Consider the following 26,467-nt stretch of genomic DNA (forward strand, 5'->3'; position numbering starts at 1 on the left):
AACCCAAATCGGTGTATATTATTTGGTCTTTGTGAAAGTTATAGAGTAATCTATGGTGCCAATCTCTGAAAATTGATCACACCTAAAGTACTGACGGCCTATCTCATTTCTTGAGACCCTAACAAGCCAGGAAAGTACAAATACCCCCCAAATGACCCCTTTGTGGAAAGTAGACATTCCAAGGTATTTAGTAAGAGGCATGGTGAGTTTTTTGAAGTTGTAATTTTTTCCCACGATTCTTTGCAAAATCAAGATTTTTTTAAATTTTTTTTTTTCACAAAATTGTTATAATAGCAGGTTATTTCTCACAGCATATGCATAGCACAAATTACACCCCAAAACCCATTCTACTATTCCTCCTGAGTATGGAAATACCACATGTGTGAGACTTTTACACAGCGTGGCCACATACAGAGGCCCAACATGCAGGGGCGCCATCAGGCGTTCTTGGAGCATAAATTGCACATATAATTTCTTGACTACCTCTTACACTTTTGAAGGCCCTGGAGAACCAGGACAATGGAAACGCCCCAAAAATGACCCCATTTTGGAAGAAAACAACCCAATGTATAATCTATGAGGCATAATGAGTCTTTTGGACATGTCATTTTTTTCTACAAGTTTTTGGAAAATATGTAAAGAAAATGAAAACGCATTTTTTTTTCACAACGTTGTCGATTTACACAATGTTTCTAACACATAGCACGTACATACCAAAAATTACACCTAAAAATACATTCTCCTACTCCTCCTGAGTACGGTGATACCACATGTGTGAGATTTTTCCACAGTGTGGTCACATACAGAGGACCAACGTGCAGGCAGCACCGTCAGGTGTTCTAGGGGCATAAATGTCAAATTTAATTTGACTACCTATTACACATTTGTGAGGCACTGTAGTGGCATGAATGATAACTGATGTGGCATGGATGAGCATGAATGGGGATGGATGAGCCATGGATGGGGATGGCTGAGCATGAATGAGTATGGCTGAGTATGGCCGGGTACGGCTGAGTACGGATGGGTACGGCTGTTTACGGCTGAGAACGGCTGGGATGGCTGGGTATGGCTGAGTATGGCTGGGAACAGCTGAGTATGGCTGGGTACGGCTGAATATGGCTGGGTATGGCTGGGTACGGCTGAGTATTGCTGGTTATGACTGGGTATGGCTGAGTATGGATGGGTATGGCTAATTATGGATGGGGGTGGATGGGATGGCTAATTATGAATTGGGGTGGATGGGATGGCTGAGCATGGATGGATGGATGAGTATTGCTGAGGATGGGTGGATGGCTGAGCATGGATAGATGGATGAGTATGCTAAGTATGGATGGCTGAGCATGGATGTTTGGATGAGTATGTTGAGTATGGATGAGTATGCTCAGTATGGATGGCTGAGCATGAATGGATGAGTATTCTGAGTATGGCTGAGTATGGCTTGGTATAGATGGGATGGCTGGGTACGGCTGAGTATGGCTGGGTACGACTGAGTACAACTGAGTATGGCTGTTTACGGCTGAGAATGGCTGGGATGGCTGGGTATGGCTGAGTATGGCTGGGTACAGCTGAATATGGCTGGGTATGGCTGGGTACGGCTGAGTATTGCTGGTTATGACTGGGTATGGCTGAGTATGGATGGGTATGGCTAATTATGGATGGGGTTGGATGGGATGGCTAATTATGGATGGGGGTGGATGGGATGGCTGAGCATGGATGGATGGATGAGTATGCTGAGTATGGATGGGTATGCTGAGTATGGATGGCTGAGCATGGATGGATGGATGAGTATGCTGAGTATGGATGGGTGAGCATGGATGGCTGGAATGGGCACATCAGTGCTGTGGGCCCTACACATCCATTCCACAGCACTGCTGCCAATGATCTCTCACCTCTCCCCTCGCACTGTACCAATAGGTACGGAGAGGGGAGAGAGGAACACGGACGTGACGCCCGTATGTTTACAAGTGATCGCTCCGTCATTTGATAGAACGATCACGTGGTAAACGGCCACTATTGGTATGATTGGCATGGTGATGCGCCGGGTCCTCTGGACCGTGGTCACAGATGTTTCTGGGTGCGAGAGCGGGATTCTGGGAGGACATCATAGTACGCCCTCCCAGAGTTAACCGACTGCGCTGCAGCCGTCATTTGGCTATAGTGTGGCCGGCAAGCGGTTAAATTGGTTTTTGAAATGTACAAATGCAGCAATTTAGAAATTGGAGGAAAGGTTTAGCAGCAGGAAACACTTTTTGAAAGATAAAAAGTGAATTTTATACACAATTATATAGATCAGACCAAAATGAGAGACAAATGAGGAGGAAAGAGGGACAGAGTGACTTTTTTCCCAAATCAGGGATAGTTGGGAGCTATGTTTTAAGCACTAACCGTATATACTGGAGTATATACTCGAGTTTTTCAGCACTTTTTTTGTGCTGAAAATGCCACCCTCGGCTTATACTCGAGTCTGTGTCCATCAGCAGTCTCAATCTGATATTCCAATTGCACACGTTCCCGGAAAAAATGGCACAAACATTAATGGGTGCTGTAGCGATTACCAGTTGGGTTCTGGAAGCATCAGGCAAAAGTATATCTTCGCCAGCACACTATGGATCAACAAGTAAAGTCGTCCAAAAAAGGTTCTTTTAATAGAAAAAAGGCATATCACAAGAGAGGTGCAACGTTTCAGGGCCGCGCAGGACCCCTTCATCAGGCAAGTGATCATCTTTCATCTGCAGTCTCATGTGCCTGATCTCCCGGCGCTGTGACATGCAAGTCAGTCTAGTAGACGGCCAGTGTAACAAAGCCCCGCCTCCTCCTCATCCCTCGTCCGTGATAGAACACTGATTCATTTCTTCCAAGCAGTGAGTCAGAGTCCCACCTATCACAGGCAAGGACGAGGAGGAGGCAGAGTCGGGGCTTTGTTATACTGCATGGCCATCGACTAGACTGACTGCAAAGCCCCGCCTCCTCCTCGTCCTCGCCTGTGATAGATGTGACTCTGACTAACTGCTTGGAAGAACTGAATCAGTGTTCCATCACGAACGAGGGACGAGGAGGAGGCGGAGGTGGGGCTTTGTTACACTGGCCGCCGACTAGACTGACTGCATGTCACAGCGCTGGAGATCAAGGTACATGAGGCGGCAGGGAGATGGACACAGTGAGGAGGCAGGCAGATGGGCACAGTGAGGAGGCATGCATATGGGCACAGTGAGGAGGCATGCAGATGGGCACAGTGTGGCATGCAAATGGGCATCGTTGACCCTCTTTTCTACTTACAGTATCTGCCGCATTTCTCACCCTTGGGTTATACTCAAGTCAATAAGTTTTCCCAGTTTTTTGTGGTAAAAATGGGTGCCTCGGCTTATATTCGGGTTGACTTATACTCGAGTATATACGGAACATATTTGGTGTCAGCTAGGAGAATAGGAGGGTTTAGTTCTGCTTTAAGTCTCTAAACCTGCATTACGAGCTATGCCTGTCTGCGACAACCACTAGATAAAAAAATAGATATTTTTATCTTACACTACAGATCATGTAGATGGGAGAGTGATGCTTTCTTGCTTGGCCTTGGAATGCATTCACCTTGCAAAATCAGGAACTTTATACAGTACATCTTATTGCTGAAATCCATAGTAATCATAGTGAAGAAGTGATATACAAAGCAATTTGGTAATTCATCCAATCAAAGGCATAATTATATGGTGTCCAGCTTATACTGAAACAGAGGTCACTATCATCTACTGTGCATCATTTTTAATGGATGTAGCCTACATGCAGGAAAATGTGCTATCTTGTCAAAGACATGTAGAATTAGCATATTGGTTTTCAGCTCAGGTTCAAAATAGATTTTTATAGTGTATGTCTTAAGCTGCTCTATAAAGGCTAGTTTAGAACTGAATGCCTTTCCTTTGTATTTCGGCTGCATTAGCAATACAAATCATTGCTCAAATGTCTGTGTTCCATAATTTTTCCATTAATGAAAGACATTAAAGAATGAAAGAAGATTTACTTAGCTTAGTCACTTTAAGCCCATGGCATAGTCTGATCCAATAATTTGTAGAAAATTAAAAATAACTTATGAATGCTATAGATTATTTGGTTCAATAGACAGGCATGTTCACCCCCTCCAAAGATGCCACTAGTTGTTGTCCCATAACTGAAACTCGTGTGACATAGCTATCATGTAATAAAAGAAGTATCTAAGGAAAGGAGTTGTTGCTTTTATTTTATAAAATAAGGAGTTGTTGCTTTTATTTTATTTTATGGGGCTGATTAATGAAAGGAGCATCAAATATGAATATTTTGCTAAGAGCAATAGACCAGGCATAATTGTTTGAAATAAATGAGGAATTAGACAAGCTGCTGTGGGTTAGATTTGCTAAATATTTTTTACATGTTTTATAAATCTTTCCTAAATGAATATGGCCTCAGTAGGCATTTGACACAATTCAAAGCAAACTAGGATAAGCAAACATTGTCTAAATTCAAGAGCCATATGTATTTTTACTTGAATCTTAGTGTGCTTTGTATATTTTTCCAGATCTGTGCCATAAAATAGTGTGAAAACTTTCCTGTGTGCAGAAGCTTCCTGAAGTAAGGTCTTGTATATTCACCCCTATAGTTTTCTGTAGGCAGCTTTTAGTGAGTGCTAATAAGCAATTATTATTATTATTATTATACAAGGTTTTTATAGCACCAGCAGTTTGTGCAGCTCTTTACAAAATGAAGGCGGGCATTACAGTTAGGGCGCTTTCACACAGACACTCAGCGGGGGATGGCTCCATCCATCCCCGCTAAGCAGGCAGATGACAGGTCTGTCTCTGCACACTGTTCTCCTCTATGGGGGATCGGATGAAAACCGACCGTAGAGTCCGTTTTCATCCGATCCGCAGACGGTTGGAAAAGTAGGGTTTTCCTCCATCACACTTTAGCGGATCAGAGTGGGTTGGATGTCACAGCTGACATCCATCACTCCATAGACCTTTATGGATCGTCCGTTCAGGTCCGCCTAAAAAACTGACAGGCGGACCTGAATGGTCCGCCCGTGTGAAAGGGGCCTTACAATACAATTTGGAACAAGAGGAATCAGAGGGCACTGCTTGTTAGAGATTACAGGGAGGGTCAAGTGATACAAAAGGTAATAACTGTGGGGGTGAGCTGATGGACAAAGTAAAAAACTGTGTATTAGTTAGAAGCAGGATAGGCTTCTTTAACCACTTCCCGTCCGCCTGCCATACATATACTGCGGCAAGGCGGCTCTATTAGGCAAAATCACGTACCTGCCAATAGCCATTGGGGGCGGGCGTGCTCTGCCTGAGCCACAATCGCACACTGATTGGCCACAGACCAACCAGCGGGCCACCCGCAATTGCTCCCTGCAGATACAGAACGGTGGTCTGCCGTCAGGAGGGAAGACGGCCAAGGCATTGGTGGACATCGCTGGACAGAGATGGAGTTCAGGTAAGTATTAGGGTGCTGCTGCACACAAAAGGTTTTTTTATCTTCATGCATAGAATACATGAAGATAAAAAATCTTCTGCCTTTATAACCACTTTAAGTAAATATAGTACATAAGATCTGTAATATATAAGTAAATGAATACATTATTCATTATAGTCAAAGTTTACATATCTACATTTTCTTCTCCCAATACCATGGACACTGACTACAATTGCACACATGTCATAATGTTCTTGTAAACAGTTTCTTATATAGTTAATGGCACAAATCTACATACATTTGAAGGTTGCTCCTACATAGTCTGGTCTTTGGAAGTGACCAATTTCACCATCATACAATATGCAATTATCAGGGTTCCCTAATGGTTACAATGAAAAAATATTATCATTATAAAAGAAATATTGGTGCGTTTTGCGACAGGACTTGTTTGTGAAAGCATGTGTATTTCAGTCATAAGAAAACTTCCATTAATAACTTCTCCCGAAAATGGCAGTAGATACCATAAACCTCCATTTTATTACAGTCCAGGATATACTGTCTGTATACTTTTTTGCTTGCCATGTCCCCAGAAGTCATTACTCACGTTCACCCCTAGTGTCCATTTGATGTATGAAGAGGCAGGCTTTTTTTGTGTTGCCGCACATTACTCAATGCAGGCCAACATGACACCGAAGCCTCTCTGAACTTTTAGGAAAACCTGCATTGAGATAATTATACAGGATGATATTGCTGACCTCGTTTTAAAATGCTAGGTGGAAGAGTGCCTCTGGCTTCAATAGTGTATGTCCTGGAACAATCACAGGCCTTCCTTCATAGCCCATTCCAGGAGGTTCAGAATACTCTGTTTTTATCTTTTCCATGCAAATCACCTGACAGTAACACTGACTCTATGTGTAAGTTCCCTAAGCTAAGTTCAGAAATTTAGTTTTGTACCTTATTGAGGAGGTTATTTTGCAGCGTCTGCACTGGAGATGTGAAGTCAGGGAGAAGCAACAACTCCTAAGCTGCATCCTACTTACTCCAAGTCAGAGACTCAAAAAGAACTGAAGCCAGTGGTTCATCATGACAAACACAGGCAGGAGCCTTGCATTACCAGAAGGACATGATAGCAATAGCAGCCTATATATTTCTTTAAAATGGTTTCTTTTTTGTAAGTTATCTTTTTTAATGACAACAGAGAACACTAAACAGGTGCTCCAGTGTAAAAAAAAAAAAAGGAAATTGGTGTATGTATAGGGAATGTAATGTATGTTGTATGTATAGGGAAGCTTGAAGGGACACTAACCAGGAAGTGATGTCACTAGAACCCAGAAGTAGTCCTCAACCACTGACTCAGAAGTCCTCAGCTGCTGACCCGGAACAAACTTAGCCAGATCAGAGGCTGAGGACTTCCGGGTTCTGGTGACATCACTTCCTGGTTAGAGTCCCTTCGTGGTTCCCTGCCGTGACAGGCAGCCATCTATTTTTCTGCCCTTGCTGAATGTTTGACTGGAGATAGCCACACTATTTCTGCTCTCAACCTAACTTTCCATCACTGCCTGTGATTACTGATCTGCCTTATGTAAGATTTATTTGATAACTTCAATAAACTTGGCATCTTTCTTCGACATTATTGTTTTATGTGGAACTTCCTTTAGCCCAAGTCTGTATGCATATTACATTCCCTATACATACAACAGTTTTCTGTTTTGTTTTTTGTTTTTTTTACAATGGAGCACCTGTTTAGTGTTGCCATTCATCTGTTCCACTACCCTAGTGGCCACTTTCAAGGCTGCCCAAAGCTACCCATGGACCTGGCTGCGGTTACAATTTACATGCTTGTGTTGGGGTTCAGCGCCCAGCCTTCTTTGCTTCTTTGTAGTTATTATCTTTTTATTGAATGATTTACATGAAAAAGATACAGTACAGGTCTCTTTTAACCCGAGGGTAGGTGTGGGTACAATCAACGTGTTAAAAGAGACCAAAATATGTGAATCAAGTATCTGGAATGCACAGGTTGGACTGTTTAACTGCTTCCCGACCAGCCACCGCAGTTTCACTGCGGCAGAATGGCATGGGTAGGCGAATCGACGTTACCTTACGGCGACCGCGATGATCGGATTCGTTTTAGAACTGATCAGTCTCCAGGCCCAGGCCAATGATTTCTGGCCTGGACCTGCTGATCGGTCCTGATGAATGAAATCCTCCCCTGCATGTGTAAGTGTAAACACAGACAGGGGAAGTGATGTCATCTCCCCTCGTGGACCTCTTTTCCATTCCAGAGAGAGGAGAGAGGAGAGAGGACATCCAAACGTTAGTTGCACCAACACTACACTGACACAGTACACATAGGCACACATTTCACACCCCGATCGCCCCCTCCCCCCAGTTAACCCCTTCACTCCCTGTCACTGTGTCACCCAGTGCAGTTTTCATATTTTTCTTTGATCACTGTACTGGTGTCATTTGTGACACTAATCAGCATTAGGGTACTTAGTAGTAGCCCCAGATAGGTCTAGGGACCCCCCTAAACCCCCCTAATAAAGGTTTAACCCCTTGATCACCCCCTGTCACCAGTGATCACTGTATTAGTGTCACCGGTGACGCTGGTTAGCTAGTTATTTTTTTATAGCGTCAGGGCAACCACCGTATATTACTCATCAAAGGTTTAACCCCCTGATCACCCGTTTTTTTTTAGGTTTTAGCATCAGTCAGGGTCTGTGTCACCCCAGGCAGTATCAGATTAGCGCCAGTAGTGCTAACACCCACGCACGCACCATACACCTCCCTTAGTAGTATAGTGTCTGAACGGATCGATATCTTTGATCTGATCAGAAATATATAGTTTAGGGTTCCCAAAAATGCAGCGTTAACGGGCTCAGCCCAGATACCTGCTAGCACCTGCGTTTAGCCCCTCCGCCCAGCCCAGCCCACCCAAGTGCAGTATCAATCGATCACTGTCACTTACAAAACACTAAACACATAACTGCAGTATTCACAGAGTCAGGCCTGATCCCTGCGAATGCTAACAGTTTTTTTGGTAGCGTTTGAAGCAGTCGCAGACAGTCAGGTGCTTTTTTTTCCTGTGAGTCTCACTAGTGTACCAGTAAATTTAGAGACCAAAATGTCCAATCGAAGGTACACTAGAGAAGAGGCCTACACATTTCTGAGCCTGACAGATTTCTGAGCCTGACAGAGTGAAGAGGAAATCAAACATCTGACCGATTCTGGCTCAGAATATGAACCAGTAGACAGCAGTGGCACCCTGACAGATAGCTCTGATGATGGAGTAGTGGTCCCTGCCAAGGTCAGGCGTACCCGACCCCATTCTTCTGCTGTTGTTGAGGTGCAAGAACCGCAGGGCTCTCATATGGAGCAGAGAGCCATTACTAGTGCCGCTCATCCTTCCGGTGAACTGGCAAGAGCCAGGCCCAGTACATCCTGCTCGTACATTCAGCACTGCAGTAACATGTGGTGACGTGGCGAGTCCCATAAGTGCAGTTCAAGCTGGTGAGGTGGCTAGCACATCTAGTGTCCCGCTGCCACCAAGAAGACAAACACTGGCCCGTCTAGCCCATAGTGCCTTTCCTTCTGCATTTGCCGATCTGGAGCCCACCACTTCTGCAGCACCCGTACTTCCCCCATTTACTGGCCAACCCAGAATTCAGGTGGAAACAGTTGATTTTACATCACTTGATTTTTATTCGCTGTTTTTCACGGAAGATCTCTATAGATCGATTGTGGACCAAAGCAATTTGTATGCTAGTCAATTCATTGCCACTAATCCCCAGTTGACCCTTCGCCAGAGATTGGAGCCCTATTACGGTCTCTGAATTTAAGACCTTCCTGGGCCTACCCCACCTCATGGCCATTACTAAAAAAAGTGAGTTGTTGTCATATTGGTCCACTAACCCAATTCACCATATGCCTGTGTTCTCTGCCTCCATAACCAGGACACGATACGAGCAGATCTTGCAGTTCATGTATTTCAATAACAATGAACTCTGTCGTCCTCAGGGTGACCCTGAATTCGATCGGCTCTACAAAATTTGGCCCCTCGCAAACCACTTCAACCAGCAGTTTGCAGCCTTGTTTACTCCCAATCAAGTTGTCTGCTTTGATGAGTCCCTGATTAAGTTTTCTGGCCGCTTGTCATTCAAACAGTATTTTCCCAGCAAGCGTGCCAGATATGGGGTCAAGATGTATAAGCTCTGTGACAGGGCTATACATATTGTTTTATGGTTTACGAGGGAAGAGATAGTTAAATAGAGCCGGAGAACTGCCCAGACTACATAGGGAGCACTGGTAAGATTGCGTGGGACTTGGTGTCACCCTTACTCGGAAAGGGGTACCACTTGTATGTGGACAATTATTACATGAGCGTGTCACTTTTTGGTCACTTGTTTGATCATGGAATTGGTGCATGTGGCACCGTACGATTTAATCACTGGGGCTTACCCCAGGGGCTTGTAGATTCCCGTCTTAGGCTGGGGGAGAGAGCCTGCTTGAAGTGTAATAATTTGCTTGCTGTGAAGTGGAGGGATAATAAGAATGTCTTCGTTCTGTCCTCCCTTCACGCAGACACGATGGTCCAAATTCCTACAGCGACTGGTGTTGTGCAGAGACCCCTCTGTGTCCATGAATATAACCTTAATATTGGAGGGGTGGACCTCAACGACCAGTTGTTGGCGCTGTACCTAATTGCCCGTAAGGCCAGATGCTGGTATAAAAAAGTGTCTGAATATTTATTCCAATTGGCTCTGCGGAATGCTTATTTGCTAGACAAAGCTTCAGGACGAACTGGATCCTTCCTTAAATTCCAGGAAGAGATCATCACAGCCCTTCTGTTTCCAGACTGTGCTGTGGCCCAACTTCACAATCCAAATGCAGTGAGCCGGCTGCATGAGAGGCATTTTCCATATGTCCTCCCTGGTACCCCTACCAAAAGAAATCCCCAAGGAAGATGTCATGTCTGTAGAAAGCATGGATTTAGGCGTGACACCCGCTTTTATTGTCCCTCCTGTCCTGACTGACCTGGTCTTTGTATTAGTGAATATTTTGAACGCTACTACACACTAGTAGAGTATTAGCATAGGGTACAGAATTGCATAGTCCTAGGGCACACTTACACAGGGTCTTGAAAGATGAGATGGCCATCACATTTTGAGAGACCCTAATCTGGAACGTTTACAGTTTATATAAAAGAGCAAAAAAACACACACAAGAACACAAAAAAATAAAAAATAAAAAAGCCAAAAATAGATATGGTTTTATTTTCTTCTCTCTCTATTGTTCTCTCTCTTTTGTGTGCTCTCTATTGTCCGCTCTATTGTTTGCTCTCTATTGTTCTATATCTATTGTTCACTCTCTATTTTTACTGTATTTTAGAACTGTAATGTTTTATTTTTACTATGTTTTATTGTATTTGCTTTGCAGGTATGGTATGTCTTACTGTTATACTTTAATGTTACTTCGTTTTATTGTTAACCATCATTTGCTAAGCAGGTACGCCATTCAGCTGCAGCACTGATTTATTTATCTTGACAGCAACAGTGTTTGCTCTCACGATACGTAAATCAGTGACTCCAGCACTGTAGGTGGTGATTTCACCACCACAGTTAAAACAAAAATGGTGCATGCATGCCCATCATTAGAAGTGGGTGGATGAAGGGTGTTATTCTAATGGTGGGCATACCCACCGATCAATCTCTTTTTTTCGTTCAGCCCACAGGCTGAAAGAACATTACAATATATGCCCAACAAGGACCAGCAATGTACTGGTATGTTGCTGGACTTTGAATGGTTATACCAGAATGATGCCTGCAGGTTTAGGTATCATCCTGGTATCACTCTTTTTCAACCAGTGGTCAGCTTTCATGTAAAAGCAATCCTAGCGGCTACTTAGCCTCCATACTGCTTTTACAAGCAGTGGGAGGGAACATCCCCCCCACTGTCTTCCATGGTTTTCTCGGGCTCGGGCTCTCCTGTAACGAGAATGCAGCCGGTGGTTCCGCCAGATAACCATAGAGCTGATTGGAGATCAGAACAGCTCCAATCATCTCTATGGCCTAAGAAACTGGAAGCTACGAGCATTTCATGACTTAGGTTTCCCTGGATATAAACAGCGGGAAATTGGGAAAGCATTTTATCAGACCGACCTTGGTGTGGTCAGATGCTTTGAGGGCAGAGGAGAGATCTAGGGTCTAATAGATCCCAATTTTTTTCAAAAAAGAGTACCTGTCACTACCTATTGCTATCATAGGGGATATTTACATTAAAAAAAAAAAATGAAAGGAACAGTTTAAAAATAAAATAAAAAAGCATAATTAAATAATAAAAAAAAAAGAAAAAGAAAGCACCCCCCCTCTGTGCTCATGCACAAAAGCGAACGCAAGCGTCGGTCTGGTGTCATATGTAAACAGCAGTTGCACCATGCATGCGAGGTATCACCGCGAAGGTCAGATTGATGGCAGTAATTTGAGCAGTAGACCTCCTCTGTAAATCTAAAGTGGTAACCTGTAAAGGATTTTAAAGGCTTTTAAAAATGTATGTAGTTTGTCACCGCTGCACGTTTGTGCACAATTTTAAAGCATGTCGTGTTTGGTATTCATGTTTTATTTCATCAAACATTTGGGCAACATAGTGTGTTTTAGTGCATTAAAATTAAAAAAAGTGTTTTTTTTCCAAAAAAATTGCGTTTGAAAAATCACTGCGCAAATACTGTTTAAAAAAAAATTTGCAACACCCACCATTTTAATCAGTAGGGCCTTTGCTTTATAAAAATATATAATGTTTGGGGGTTAAAGTAATTTTCTAGCAAAAAAAATATTTTTCCATGTAAACAAAAAGTGTCAGAAAGGGCTTTAGCTTCAAGTGGTAGAAGAGTGGGTGATGTGTGACATAAGCTTCTAATGTTCTGCATAAAATGCCAGGACAGTGCAAACCCCCCACAAAATGACCCCTTTTTGGAAAGTAGACACCCCAAGCTATTTGCTGATAGGCATGTTGAGCCCATGGAATATTTTGTATTTTGCCACAAGTTTTTGGGAAAATTACAAACTTTTTGTTTCTTTTTGCACAAAGTTGTCACTAAATGATATATTGCTCAAACATGCCGTGGGCATATGTGGAATTACACCCCAAAATACATTCTGCTGCTTCTCCTGAGTATGAGGATACCACATGTGTGAGACTTTTTGGGAGCCTAGCCGCGTACAGGACCCCAAAAACCAAGCACCGTTGTCAGGCTTTCTAAAGGCGTAAAATTGTGATTTTACTCCTCACTACCTATCACAGTTACGGAGGCCCTGACGTGTCCAGATAACACAAAACACCCCCAAATGACCGCATTTTGGAAAGTACACACCCCAAGGTAATTGTGAAGAAGCATGGTGAGTATTTTGCAGCTCTCATTTGTTTTTGAAAATGAAGAAATAAAAGAAATTTTTTTTTTCTTTTTTCAATTTTCAAAACTTTGTGACAAAAAGCGAGATCTGCAAAATACTCAACATGCCTCTCAGCAAATAGCTTGGGGTGTCTACTTTCCAAAATGGGGTCATTTGGGGGGGTTTGTGCTATCTGGGCATTTCATGGCCTCTGAAAATGTGATAGGCAGTGAGGAGTGAAATAAAAAATGTATGGCCTTAGAAAGTCTGAAGGCGGTGATTGGTTTTCGGGGTCCTGTACACGGCTAGGCTCACAAAAAGTCTCACACATGTGGTATGCCCGTACTCAGGAGAAGTAGCAGAATGTATTGTGGGGTGTAATTTCACATATGCCCATGGTATGTTTGAGCAATATATCATGTAGTGACAAATTTGTGCAAAAGAAAAAAAAAGTTTGTAATTTTCCTGCTACTTGTGGCAAAATATAAAATGTTCCATGGACTCAACATGCCTCTCAGCAAATAGCTTGGGGTCTTTACTTTTCAAACTGGGGTCATTTGGTGGTGGGGGGGGGGGGGTTGTGCTATCTTGGCATTTTATGGCCTTCGAAACTGTGATAGTTAGTGAGGAATGAAATAAAAAATTTACGCCCTTAGAAATCCTGAAGGCGGTGCTTGGTTTTCGGGGTCCTGTACGCGGCTAGGCTCCCAAAAAGTATATCCCATACTCAGGAAAAGCTGTAGAATGTATTTTGTGGTGTAATTCCACATATAACCATGGCATGTGTGAGCAATATATCATTTAGTGACAACTTTGTGTATTTTTTTTTTGTCATTTTCCAATCACTTGTGACAAAAAAAAATATTCAATGGGTTCAATGCCTCTCAGTAATTTCCTTTGTGAGAAAAAAAGGAAGCAAATGTTGTTGGGGTACAGCATTGCATGACTGCACAATTACCAGTTAAAGCAACGCAGTGCCAAACTGTAAAAAGTGCTCTGGTCATTGAGCAGCGAAATCTTCCGGGTTGAAGTGGTTAAACACTGAGGATTCTTGTACAATACAACATGGCAGATACATTGTGCTAGAAATACTTTACCAATATTTAAACCGGAACTGAAAAAATAAAAGTGTGAAAGGGGGAGGTGGCTTTGCTAGGAGGGATGAGGGTGAGGGTGATTAAAAGGAAGATACATGTAGAACAGATGTCCAGAAGTGTCCAAAAATAGACTTTATAGGCCATATTCTTAGCCAAGTCAGGCCAACATTTTCTGTGGAAGCAGCTAACCCTACAAACAGCTATTTTATCAACAAATTATATGTGCAAATTAATTTTACCTATAGCACTTAGGTAGGCACTATAGGTAGCACTTCATCAGAGCCTTATTAAAGTGTAACCCCAAGAACAGCAGTAAACTGGCCACTGAGGTATCTGCTTGCAACACAGCAGCTCTTGTGAAGTTATGGGTACTTGGGTATAATGATCTTTGTATTAGGGTCGGTGTCTACAGGTATTTATTTAAAGTGGGCTAAAATTGGAAACAGGCAGGCTCTTTATTTAAATTCTACAATAGAATACTTTTACCTTTCTGTTCGCAATACCCTTACCAATATACTGAGCTGCACATGCACAGCTTAGTTTACATTCCGGCATACTGCCTGTGTGCTGGGATGACTGCAATCCCTTACATGTGCAGTAGTGACATCATCCCACACGACCAATCAAGAGAGCTGAAGACTGGCACCCGGAAGAAGCCAGGGATAAGATGATAGTGGCTGTATGGGATCTTGTGGGTGTCAGACCTTTGGAACAGACATAAATATTTCTGTCTTTAGTTCTGCTTTAAGAACTGTTTATATCCCCACAAAAGTCTATGGGAATGCAAAAGAAGAGGAAGCAGGTCAGCTGCACCCACAGTAAATGCTGCCTTGAGCTGGGTGCACATTATACAATTTTTATACAATTTTCTTGTACAACTCTCCTTTAGATTAACCAAAACCGTAAAACCTAAACACTTTCAATTTGTATGCAATCAGTCAGGCCCTTGCGCTACATAGTTGAAGGTAAATCCAAAGGAATTCGAACAACAACCATTGACCAATGCTATTCATGTCTTTACCAACCTATCTACATTTGAAATACGCAATCCAAAAGTATAAAGAAATATTTATGAGTCTTGCTACAATTGCCAAAATTTTGAAGTCCCACACCAGGCCTGAAAAGGGTGGTCTTTTCCATGTAATAAATGACAGCGTTGTATAATTGCCACAAGTATGATGTGCAGCTAGTGTAAACAAAATTAGAATCTTAACCAAGTGTGTACTATATAGAAATTCTGGGATTCATAATTTCTACAGTGTGGAAACACATTGGTAACATTTAGGGTTCAAAAGTTATGTGAAATAAATATGTGCATTGTCCTGCATTTTCATTTTCATTCATTTTGTCTGTCATCTGCCTGCCTGCTCATTAAATAATGGCTCTGCAGTATGATGATGCTGGTTAATTATCTAATAATCAGACTAGACAATTAAAGTTGCACAGCTGAACCAGGATATATGGTTGTCACTGACCTAAATGTCAGTGTGTAAATAGCAAGACTAACTAAACCGAATTGTAAAGCATTTGGAAGGTAAACAAAGTTCACAGTTAAACCTTGTATGTAACAGTTTGCCTAGAGTTCTGCTTTAACAATATCTACAGACATGATAATTTGATTACTCCTAAACTCAACTTTTTTGTAGATCTATATGCTAAACAACTACAATTACCCTTACACATACTGTACAAAATCTAATTTTTTTTATTTATCTAATTACTTGATTGATTGATTGATTTGTTGATTTATTCTTTTTACAGAAGTTGCAAGGAATCAATACTGCTCACAGTCGTGCAGCCATACCCAGTAAGTAAAGCCACAAAGCATTTATATTTTGCAACCTGCATATACTGCAAGAATGTTGTCAGTTACAGGTTATTATAAAGTTTTATTCTATTAAAATGATCTGTGTGTGTAGGTTAAGGGAAGCCCTGACAATTCAATTAATTAAGTCTGCTGCACCTGAAAAACCCTGAATACTAGGAATGAAAAGTGATTGTTAGTGTAAAGGTGCGCTGATTCCATGTACAGGGTAGGAAAACCCACAGTGGTATAAAATATACACAATAATGAACACAATGGGTAAATGGGAAACAGGTGTGTGGTCTAGACTGACCTGTAACACATGTGGATATACAAAATAACTTAAGACTGTATGTGCATAGTCACAAAAAATAAACAGATCTCCAATCCCAGTTGACCCCTCCTTAGGGAAAGCGTGTCGGAAGGAGCCAGTTGTAACGTCGGAGCACGATCTGCACTGCTGTAACTTATTTCAAGTGCCTTTTAAAATAAATACATTTTTATCAAAAGATAATGCACTCTAATGCCCCGTACACACGATCGGATTTGCCGACAACAAAATCCATGTTTTTTTTCTGACGGATGTTGGCTCAAACTTGTCTTGCATACACACGGTCACACAAATCTTGTTGGAAATTCCGAACGTCAAGAACGCGGTGACATACAACATGTACAAAGAGCCGAGAAGAATGAAGTTCAATAGCCAGTGTGGCTCTTCTGATTGATTCCGAGCATGTGTGGAACTTTGTGCGTCGGAATTGTGTACACACTATCGGAATTTATGACAGTGGATTTTGTTGTCAGAAAATTTGAGATCCAGATCTCAAATTTTGTTTGTCGGAAATTCTGATGGAAAATGTCCGATGGAGCCTACACACGGTCAGAATTTCCGACAACTAGCTCCCATCGAGTGCTTCTCATCGGAAAATCCAACCGTGTGTACGCGGCATTAGTCTTCCTCCAATTTTTTTACTATCCATTATGAGCTGTTAATCAGGGATCCACTTGAGTCCTCTGAGGAAGGTATAGAGGAATCCATTTCATCAGTCGCAGATAAGCGTCCATGCTTGATCATCCATCCGGGTCTGCTGGGAGCTGCTGTCCATTGTGAATATCTGAGATTTTGGGGACAGAGGAATGTATCCCTAAGCTGTGGATCAGCACACACACACTTGTGACCTTTGTGGGTTTAGTAAGCAGCCAATTTTTTATTACTTTTCAGCATGGTTGTGTCTTCGTACTAAAGTGTCCATACACCTTGGGACCTGTTGGATTGGGACTCACAAGATAATTGGTTTCCCTCTGTTGAATGTGATTTGTTTTCACATAGACTTTTTGGAACCTGAGAGAGACTGTTGAAATATACTTACTCTCTTGTCAGTTTTTCCTTTTCTTTTTTTTTAAATCAAAAAAGGTTTTATTGAACATTCACATATTATCCAACAATAGACTTCACTCGGTTTGTAATTACACAAGATTTGTTATAACAGATTCTATTCATGCACATACATATATTGTTTATTTCAACTTGGGTATCCAACCCACCGCACTTCTCCTGCCAACAAAAAATTTCGCCTTTTCCCACCCCCCCGCCCGCACAGTTTATCTTATATGTACTATCCCGCATCCCCCCATCTTGTTTACAGAGATTGTAGGAGCCTGGACATCACCAGCTCTCTCGGGCTTAGACCTGGCGTGTCCAGCCATTTGGACCAAATTCGTTGAAATCTAGTGGGGCACCCTCTGTGTTGATATATATACTTTTCCCTTATGAGGGTTTGTCCCATGTGTTCCACCCATGTGCGACTAGTAGGTGGCCCCACAGACTTCCAGCCCATGAGTATAAGTTTCCTGGCCTGAAATAAAGCTCTGGAGAACGTGACCCTGACCAATTCTTCAGGGATCTCCTCCTCCAGGACCCCCAGTATACAGCACATGGGGTCCAGGGGAACCTTCGTTTGAAATACCTCATTGAGCGTACTCATAATCTCCCTCCAATATCGGTGGAGTTTCGGGCATCTCCACAGGAGGTGAATAAGGTCCCCATCATGCTGACGACAACGGGAACATAGAAGGTCTGCCGTCCTGTCCATTTTAAATAGCTTTTTTGGGGTATAGTGCACTCTTAACGCTATAAACAATTGGGATACCCTTTGTGCAACATTAAGGGAGCATGTGGATACAGACTGCAGGGCCTCCTCCCATTGCTCCCCTGTAAGCTGACCAAGGTCCCTTTCCCAAGCAGACATTGCATTGCATGAGAATGCTCGCAGGTGCCTTGCTAACAACATCTGGTAGCATTGAGATATAATTCCCTTGGTCTCGCTGCTGGACTGCAACACATGAAACACCGGCGTGAGTGACAGTGTCCATCCACCCGCGTCTCCCTGTGCATTGATTGCATGCCGCAGCTGAAGGTAAGAATAAAACATGCTATCCGGCAGGTTAAATTTATCCTGCAATTCTGTAAATGAGAGTAGTTTACCGTTTGCGAATATATGTAGTAGCAGTTTAACCCCGTGTTTATGCCATCTAGGCCCGTAGTAATTTATCCAGCTCAGTATAAGAGCGGTTGCCCCATATTGGACTATAGTCAGTGAAACCCTGCACCCCCTGAAGTTGTCTGACCTTATTCCAAATTTTTTGTACGAGTGACATTGTTGGGGTCTGTTTGTTGGATTTTGCAAATAGCTGTGCTTCAAGGCCCATGGGAATGGTCTCAGCCCCCGACGCCATCAACATCAACTGTGCCGACGAGCCTTTTGGTTCCGCCGCCATAGAACCGACCAGCTGTTGCAATTGGGACGCGATATAGTACAACCAGGGGTTGGGAACTGCCAACCCCCCATTGTCCTTCGATTGCTGCAGCTGCTCCAACTTAATTCTGGGGTTTTTGGTGTTCCATAGTAACCGGCGGAAGAGTGTATTTACTATTCTGAAGATTTTTAGCGGGACCACGACCGGAGTATTATGTAAGAAGTATAGCAACTGAGGCATTAGGATCATTTTAATTAGGTTGGCCTTGCCCGCCAAGGACATCTTCAGGTTATTCCAGGTATTTATTTTGTCGCGAAAACGAGATAGTAAGGGGTAGATGTTTAGGGAGCAGTAGTCTCCAATCCTGGGCGCCACTTGTATGCCCAGGTATTTGAAACTAGTGACCAGGGGAATGGGGCAGCTATCCGGTAGTACAACCCCACAATCTCCGTCCAACAGCATCAGGGCCGACTTGGACCAATTTATGGTTAGCCCGGAATAGTGGCCGAATGTTTTTATTACAGACATCACCTCCACTAGCGAGTGACTCGTGTCTCCTAAAAAGAGTAACATGTCATCAGCGTACAACATTATTTTTTCATGTAGAGTTCCGTATTGGAACCCCTGTATCTGGGCACTATCTCTTATCAGGGCTGCCAGGGGCTCTAACGCGATCGCAAAGAGCAGAGGGGACAGGGGGCAACCCTGCCTTGTCCCCCTGCCCAGAGCAAAAGCCGGTGATACCCTGTCCGTCACTCTTATATTGGCCTGTGGGGACGCATAGAGCAGCTTAACCCATGCTATAAACCGTGCACCAAAACCAAACTTTTCCAGTACTGCCCACAAATATCTCCAGCTAACGCTGTCAAAGGCCTTGTTGGCATCGAGAGACAACAATGCCCTTTGACCCCCGTTGTCTGCTTGCAATTGCATATTCAGGAACAGTCTTCTAAGATTTGTGGCCGTTGATTTTTGTGGCATAAAGCCAGCCTGGTCCTGGTGTATAATGGAGGAGATAATCCCATTGACCCGGATCGCCAGGACCTTAGCTAGAATCTTCACGTCGCTCTGGAGCAACGATATAGGTCTGTAGGAGCCTGGGTCTAACGGATCCTTCCCCTGTTTAAGTAGTAGGATTACGTTGGCTCTTGCCATAGATTCAGGAAGTCTACCCGCCTCTAAGCTAGCATTAAAAACCTTTAGCAGTTCAGGGAGTATCTGTTCACCATATTGACTAAACACCTCCATGGGGAGGCCATCCTCTCCTGGTGCCTTGCAGGTGGGAAAAGAACAGGCCGCCATCGGTAGCTCCTCCTCAGTTATGGGAGCATCTAACTGATTTCGAGCTGCCACCGACAGCGATGGTAAATCTATTTTTGTCATATACATGGTTAGATAAAAAAATGGGTAGTCAGAATGGTGAGCCGCCCTCAATTCAAAACAACCCCCACTGCGCCAATGAATAGAATTTGCAACAAACCGAAATAAGATCCAGTGAATGGCTCATTTGGTGTATAACAAAATATGTGTAACCATATATAACTCACTAAATGAAAAGTGAAAAAGAGAGCTGCCCCTTTAAGAAGCTACCAAACTAAAATATTATCTGATCCAATATATCCTAAAATCCAACGCACCTTCTCCTAGATATATCAGAGCAAATAAGAGGCGCTCATATCCCTAGTGCTAGAAATCGCATGTGCTGCAATTTCATCAAAAATAAAGGTTGAAAATATCTTAAGTGTGCAAATTAATGCATGAAACTTAACGGTGTTTACCAATACTAATCAAACCATGCGAAAGTACATCCAAAGTGCACGTGAAAAAAGCTGTGACAGCAAAATAATAAATAAATGGCTAAAAATCCCCAGTTATTGTGTTACATAAATTACAGTGCAGAAAAAATTGTAATTGATTATATAATTATATTACAAACAAATTAATTGGTTAAAGCATGAAAAATCAGTCCTTTATAATCTTGTGACAAATAACGTGTTTAAATTTGTGACAGAAAAGTGCATAAAAATCGCATAAAAATCGCAAAAATCTTCTAAGGTGCAGTGATCTTGAAAATGCTGAATTCCACGTGTCCTTCACCTCACCACCGTGATACGTGAATCCACTCCCAAAGGAATCTCACTCACCGAATAATTTTGCCAGCACTCTCATGCACGGCAAAAAACGCTTAGTAGCCACACTCCAGAGAACTCCAGCAAGCAGCAGCAGCAATGCCCCAGTGTGTAGAATCAATCCACATGTAAAAAAATTGAGGAACTCACATAGCGTAAACCAGCACGGCAAGTTTATTTAAAACCACTACAATCTTCAATGGAAACACTCACATTTTAAAGATAAAAATCAGCAGTAAAACCAATGTGATTCACAGCAAGCTTCAATCATTAGTGGATACACTCAGAACAACAAATGGTCACGGCGGACCCGAGGTGTGTTGATGCTCAGACTCACGGTCTTTCTCACCCCCCTCCGTGGTGCGCCGTGCAATGACAAACTCTCCTTCGTATAGTGCGGCTCTCAGCGTTGCTTGTCACATCTCATAGCCACGCCCCCGACATGTTTCGTCATCGATCAGACTTATTCATGGGATTGGCTAACTAGGCCGTCCCTCAACCCTTATATCTCCTCCTCCCTGGTCTCCCATAGGTTGGTGAGTCCGCATGCGCACATCTCGTGTCCCCGCTCCTATAATAGACAAGAGATTACGGCGCGCCGCTGTACAGGGATGCGGTTAGCCTATATTTAACTGTGGACTGATTGCAGCAAATACCTTAGATGGATAGCTCAGCCATCATACATTCTGCATACCAGTGTGAACGGTCAACGTATTACTACCATGCTCACATCTGAAGCAAACCTAATTAACACTTACTGTATACCTGTATAAGTGATCATAGCGTTGCCCCCATGGTCACGTCTGAGGCATACTTAGTCTGGATATTTCGCACACCAATATAAGTAACCATAACATTACTGCTACGGCCACATTTAGAACGACCTAATTTTATATTTATCCAACAACATCTCATCATAAACATATCGGTCTATAATTTGCTAAATCAGAGGTTTACACTTTGATCACTGAAATATTCACCATTGGATGGACCTATACCCACAGGTAATTACATGTTGGATACAATTCAAATAAAGTGCGAGTGTATTAAAACAAGATAAAATTATTAAATAATCCTTGAATAACCCTACGATTGTCCCAAATATTAGCAACATGGTGAGAATCTAATTAAATAAATACCTTAAAATAAAACTCCATATCAAATAATACATGAATAATTACACAGTCACAATTTAGTATTTACACTTATATGACGAAGCTATAGCTCATGACAAGCTATTGAGCTCCTATCAATTACTCCCCTACTGTGAGGGTTTAGTGATGAGACCCACATCTGGTACCTCACTCACCCCCCCTCTTAATGTTTAGGGCTGCTTCGCCAATAAGCCTTTAAATTGACCAAAATGAAGCATATTACGATATACTCATGCAAAACCTATATCTGGAATACTTAAAATAATATCTATCTCCATTAAAAAATATATATATATCACATCCAAACCCTCATAATCCAGGGTCTCTAAATAAGAAAAAATGACCAGATAATCATAACAGGGTCACACACTTCCGAATCTCCTACTAAAGTGTTCAACCAGACCGCAGCACATCAAATTTAACTACCTTCAATCAAAAATTATTTATGAAGCAGTTTAAATCTAGTTCTATATTTAACCCCTTAGGGGCTAAACTTTTCAATAAAAAGATCCAGTTAAAGCAACGTTAAGTATACAACAAAAGAGGAGTTACAAATTAAGGAATTCAGTACTTGTAACTCCTCTTTTGTTGTATACTTAATGTGGTGCCCTTGTGGCCTACTTTATGTGGGCAGAACAAAAAGACTACTAAGGATCAGAATCTCGGAGCATTTAACCAATATTAAGAACGGTTATAAGTATCATAGTGTCTCCTTGCATTTCAAACAAAAACATCAAAAGGATCCCTCACTTTTACAATTCTGTGGAATCGACGTGGTCCATCCTTCTTGGAGGGGTTCCAACAGGGTCAGGGATCTATCGCAGAGGGAGACTCGCTGGATCTTTTTATTGAAAAGTTTAGCCCCTAAGGGGTTAAATATAGAACTAGATTTAAACTGCTTCATAAATAATTTTTGATTGAAGGTAGTTAAATTTGATGTGCTGCGGTCTGGTTGAACACTTTAGTAGGAGATTCGGAAGTGTGTGACCCTGTTATGATTATCTGGTCATTTTTTCTTATTTAGAGACCCTGGATTATGAGGGTTTGGATGTGATATATATATATTTTTTAATGGAGATAGATATTATTTTAAGTATTCCAGATATAGGTTTTGCATGAGTATATCGTAATATGCTTCATTTTGGTCAATTTAAAGGCTTATTGGCGAAGCAGCCCTAAACATTAAGAGGGGGGGTGAGTGAGGTACCAGATGTGGGTCTCATCACTAAACCCTCACAGTAGGGGAGTAATTGATAGGAGCTCAATAGCTTGTCATGAGCTATAGCTTCGTCATATAAGTGTAAATACTAAATTGTGACTGTGTAATTATTCATGTATTATTTGATATGGAGTTTTATTTTAAGGTATTTATTTAATTAGATTCTCACCATGTTGCTAATATTTGGGACAATCGTAGGGTTATTCAAGGATTATTTAATAATTTTATCTTGTTTTAATACACTCGCACTTTATTTGAATTGTATCCAACATGTAATTACCTGTGGGTATAGGTCCATCCAATGGTGAATATTTCAGTGATCAAAGTGTAAACCTCTGATTTAGCAAATTATAGACCGATATGTTTATGATGAGATGTTGTTGGATAAATATAAAATTAGGTCGTTCTAAATGTGGCCGTAGCAGTAATGTTATGGTTACTTATATTGGTGTGCGAAATATCCAGACTAAGTATGCCTCAGACGTGACCATGGGGGCAACGCTATGATCACTTATACAGGTATACAGTAAGTGTTAATTAGGTTTGCTTCAGATGTGAGCATGGTAGTAATACGTTGACCGTTCACACTGGTATGCAGAATGTATGATGGCTGAGCTATCCATCTAAGGTATTTGCTGCAATCAGTCCACAGTTAAATATAGGCTAACCGCATCCCTGTACAGCGGCGCGCCGTAATCTCTTGTCTATTATAGGAGCGGGGACACGAGATGTGCGAATGCGGACTCACCAACCTATGGGAGACCAGGGAGGAGGAGATATAAGGGTTGAGGGACGGCCTAGTTAGCCAATCCCATGAATAAGTCTGATCGATGACGAAACATGTCGGGGGCGTGGCTATGAGATGTGACAAGCAACGCTGAGAGCCGCACTATACGAAGGAGAGTTTGTCATTGCACGGCGCACCAGGGAGGGGGGTGAGAAAGACCGTGAGTCTGAGCATCAACACACCTCGGGTCCGCCGTGACCATTTGTTGTTCTGAGTGTATCCACTAATGATTGAAGCTTGCTGTGAATCACATTGGTTTTACTGCTGATTTTTATCTTTAAAATGTGAGTGTTTCCATTGAAGATTGTAGTGGTTTTAAATAAACTTGCCGTGCTGGTTTACGCTATGTGAGTTCCTAAATTTTTTTACATGTGGATTGATTCTACACACTGGGGCATTGCTGCTGCTGCTTGCTGGAGTTCTCTGGAGTGTGGCTACTAAGCGTTTTTTGCCGTGCATGAGAGTGCTGGCAAAATTATTCGGTGAGTGAGATTCCTTTGGGAGTGGATTCACGTATCACGGTGGTGAGGTGAAGGACACGTGGAATTCAGCATTTTCAAGATCACTGCACCTTAGAAGATTTTTGCGATTTTTATGCGATTTTTATGCACTTTTCTGTCACAAATTTAAACACGTTATTTGTCACAAGATTATAAAGGACTGATTTTTCATGCTTTAACCAATTAATTTGTTTGTAATATAATTATATAATCAATTACAATTTTTTCTGCACTGTAATTTATGTAACACAATAACTGGGGATTTTTAGCCATTTATTTATTATTTTGCTGTCACAGCTTTTTTCACGTGCACTTTGGATGTACTTTCGCATGGTTTGATTAGTATTGGTAAACACCGTTAAGTTTCATGCATTAATTTGCACACTTAAGATATTTTCAACCTTTATTTTTGATGAAATTGCAGCACATGCGATTTCTAGCACTAGGGATATGAGCGCCTCTTATTTGCTCTGATATATCTAGGAGAAGGTGCGTTGGATTTTAGGATATATTGGATCAGATAATATACATGGTTAGGTCTGCATCCGAGTAGGCATCCCTTGATCTATACAGGTCGCCATAGAAAGATGCCAGCTCTGAAATAATGACCTCTGGAGAATTGACTATTTTCCCATTGGCTGCCCGGATGGCCCCAATGGCTGGTGACTGCTGCTGGGATTGTGCGATTTTAGCAAGTAGACGGCCTGTCTTTTCTCCCTCCTCATAGAACGCCAGTTTCGAGAAAAATCTCTTTCTCTCCGCTGTGGAGGATCTCAGCCGGTCCAGGGAGTCCTGGGCCGACATCCATGCCTCCCTGGCGGATTCAGTAGGGCTAGTGACATAGGTAAGTTCCAGTTGTCGCACCAAGTCCCCCGCCTGTTCTAACAGAACCGAGGAGTTGTGTTTGACCTTCTGTATTTCCTGGATAAAAGTCCCTCTTAAGTGCGCTTTAAAGGTCTCCCATTTCAAATGAGCATTAGTTAAATAGCGATGTGTTTTAAAGAAAGCCTGAATCTGAGCGGCTATTCTTTCTTGTGAAGTAAAAAGTTTCAACCAGAAAGCATTTAATTTCCAAGGGGCTCTAGGTAAGTTACTAGGGGGCCGAGTAATTAACCACATAACTAGTGGGGAGTGGTCCGAGACACCTCGCGGGAAATATTCTATTTTGGATATACTGCCAACCAGGTTTGGGGTGCCTATACATAGATCAATACATGACAGTGACCCGTGGGTCTTAGAGAAACAAGAGAATTGCTTATTGTTTGGATTTCTGTTACGCCACATATCCATCCATCCTACCTCTATGAGTAGGCGGCTCAGAGCTGTGCCTCGTCCGCCCCTAGGAGGCCGTACAGGGGGGTGTCTGTCTAATTTAGGGTCCAGGTAACAATTAAAGTCCCCCATTATCAATACCGGTATATCCGGTTTGTTGACTAAGTATGAGATTAATAGCTGCAAAACCTCCCTGGAGAACGAAGGGGGCACATAAATAAAAGCTAATATCAATGTGATTGTGTACAATTTACAGTGCAAAAACACAAACCTTCCAGATATATCTGTTAGTGAATCCAGTTCCTGGTACACTAGGGCTTTGTGTATCAAAACACTTACTCCACGTGAAAAAGCAGAGTAAGTGGAGTGATAAGCTTTACCTACCCAGGCGTATTGTAAGAAATTGACTGTGTTGCTCTTCAAGTGGGTTTCCTGCAAGCCAATTATGGCCGGGTGAAACTTCTGCAGCCCAGCAGAAATCATAGATCTTTTTAATGGGTCATTTACTCCTCGCACGTTCCAGGACACTATAGGTGTATCAGACATTGCGAGAGCATGAGCCATTTCTCAGAAGCATGTCCCTGTCCTGTATCCTTTGATGTTACACCCGGAGACTTCCAAACTGCAGTCCATGTGCAAGCAAATTACCCGGACGACTGTGCGGAACGTGGGGCAGGTCGACAAGGCATAGTGTGCAGTGGATGGGCATCAAATCTTTGCAAAAAATAAGTAGACTCAGTTGCATGGTGAAATAAACCACATGGTAGATCCATGGATAAGGTAGATCTTGTAAACCAAGACCCGCTGGCAGCGCCAAGCGGAAAGGTATCAAAAACTGCGAGGCTCTGTGGGCCAAAACCGTGCCAACAGGGCACAAAGACTCAAGCCATAACAACAATGGCAACTTGTATTGTGCGGGAGTGA

The 26,467-nt window shown here is 42.3% G+C and overlaps 1 protein-coding gene across 5 annotated transcripts in view; it reads left to right on the forward strand.

Annotated features, from left to right (window-relative positions):
- FRMPD4 (FERM and PDZ domain containing 4) overlaps window positions 1–26,467 on the forward strand; it is a 608,500-nt gene that overhangs the window by 493,260 nt on the left and 88,773 nt on the right. For all 5 annotated transcript variants that reach the window (XM_073614854.1, XM_073614850.1, XM_073614851.1 and 2 more), the window contains one exon: window positions 15,683–15,728. In XM_073614854.1, coding sequence (XP_073470955.1) covers window positions 15,683–15,728 — 46 coding nt within the window. The remainder of the gene's footprint in view (window positions 1–15,682; window positions 15,729–26,467) is intronic.

This window comes from Aquarana catesbeiana, linkage group LG02 (genome assembly GCF_042186555.1).
Source record: "Aquarana catesbeiana isolate 2022-GZ linkage group LG02, ASM4218655v1, whole genome shotgun sequence".
Taxonomy (NCBI): domain Eukaryota; kingdom Metazoa; phylum Chordata; class Amphibia; order Anura; family Ranidae; genus Aquarana; species Aquarana catesbeiana.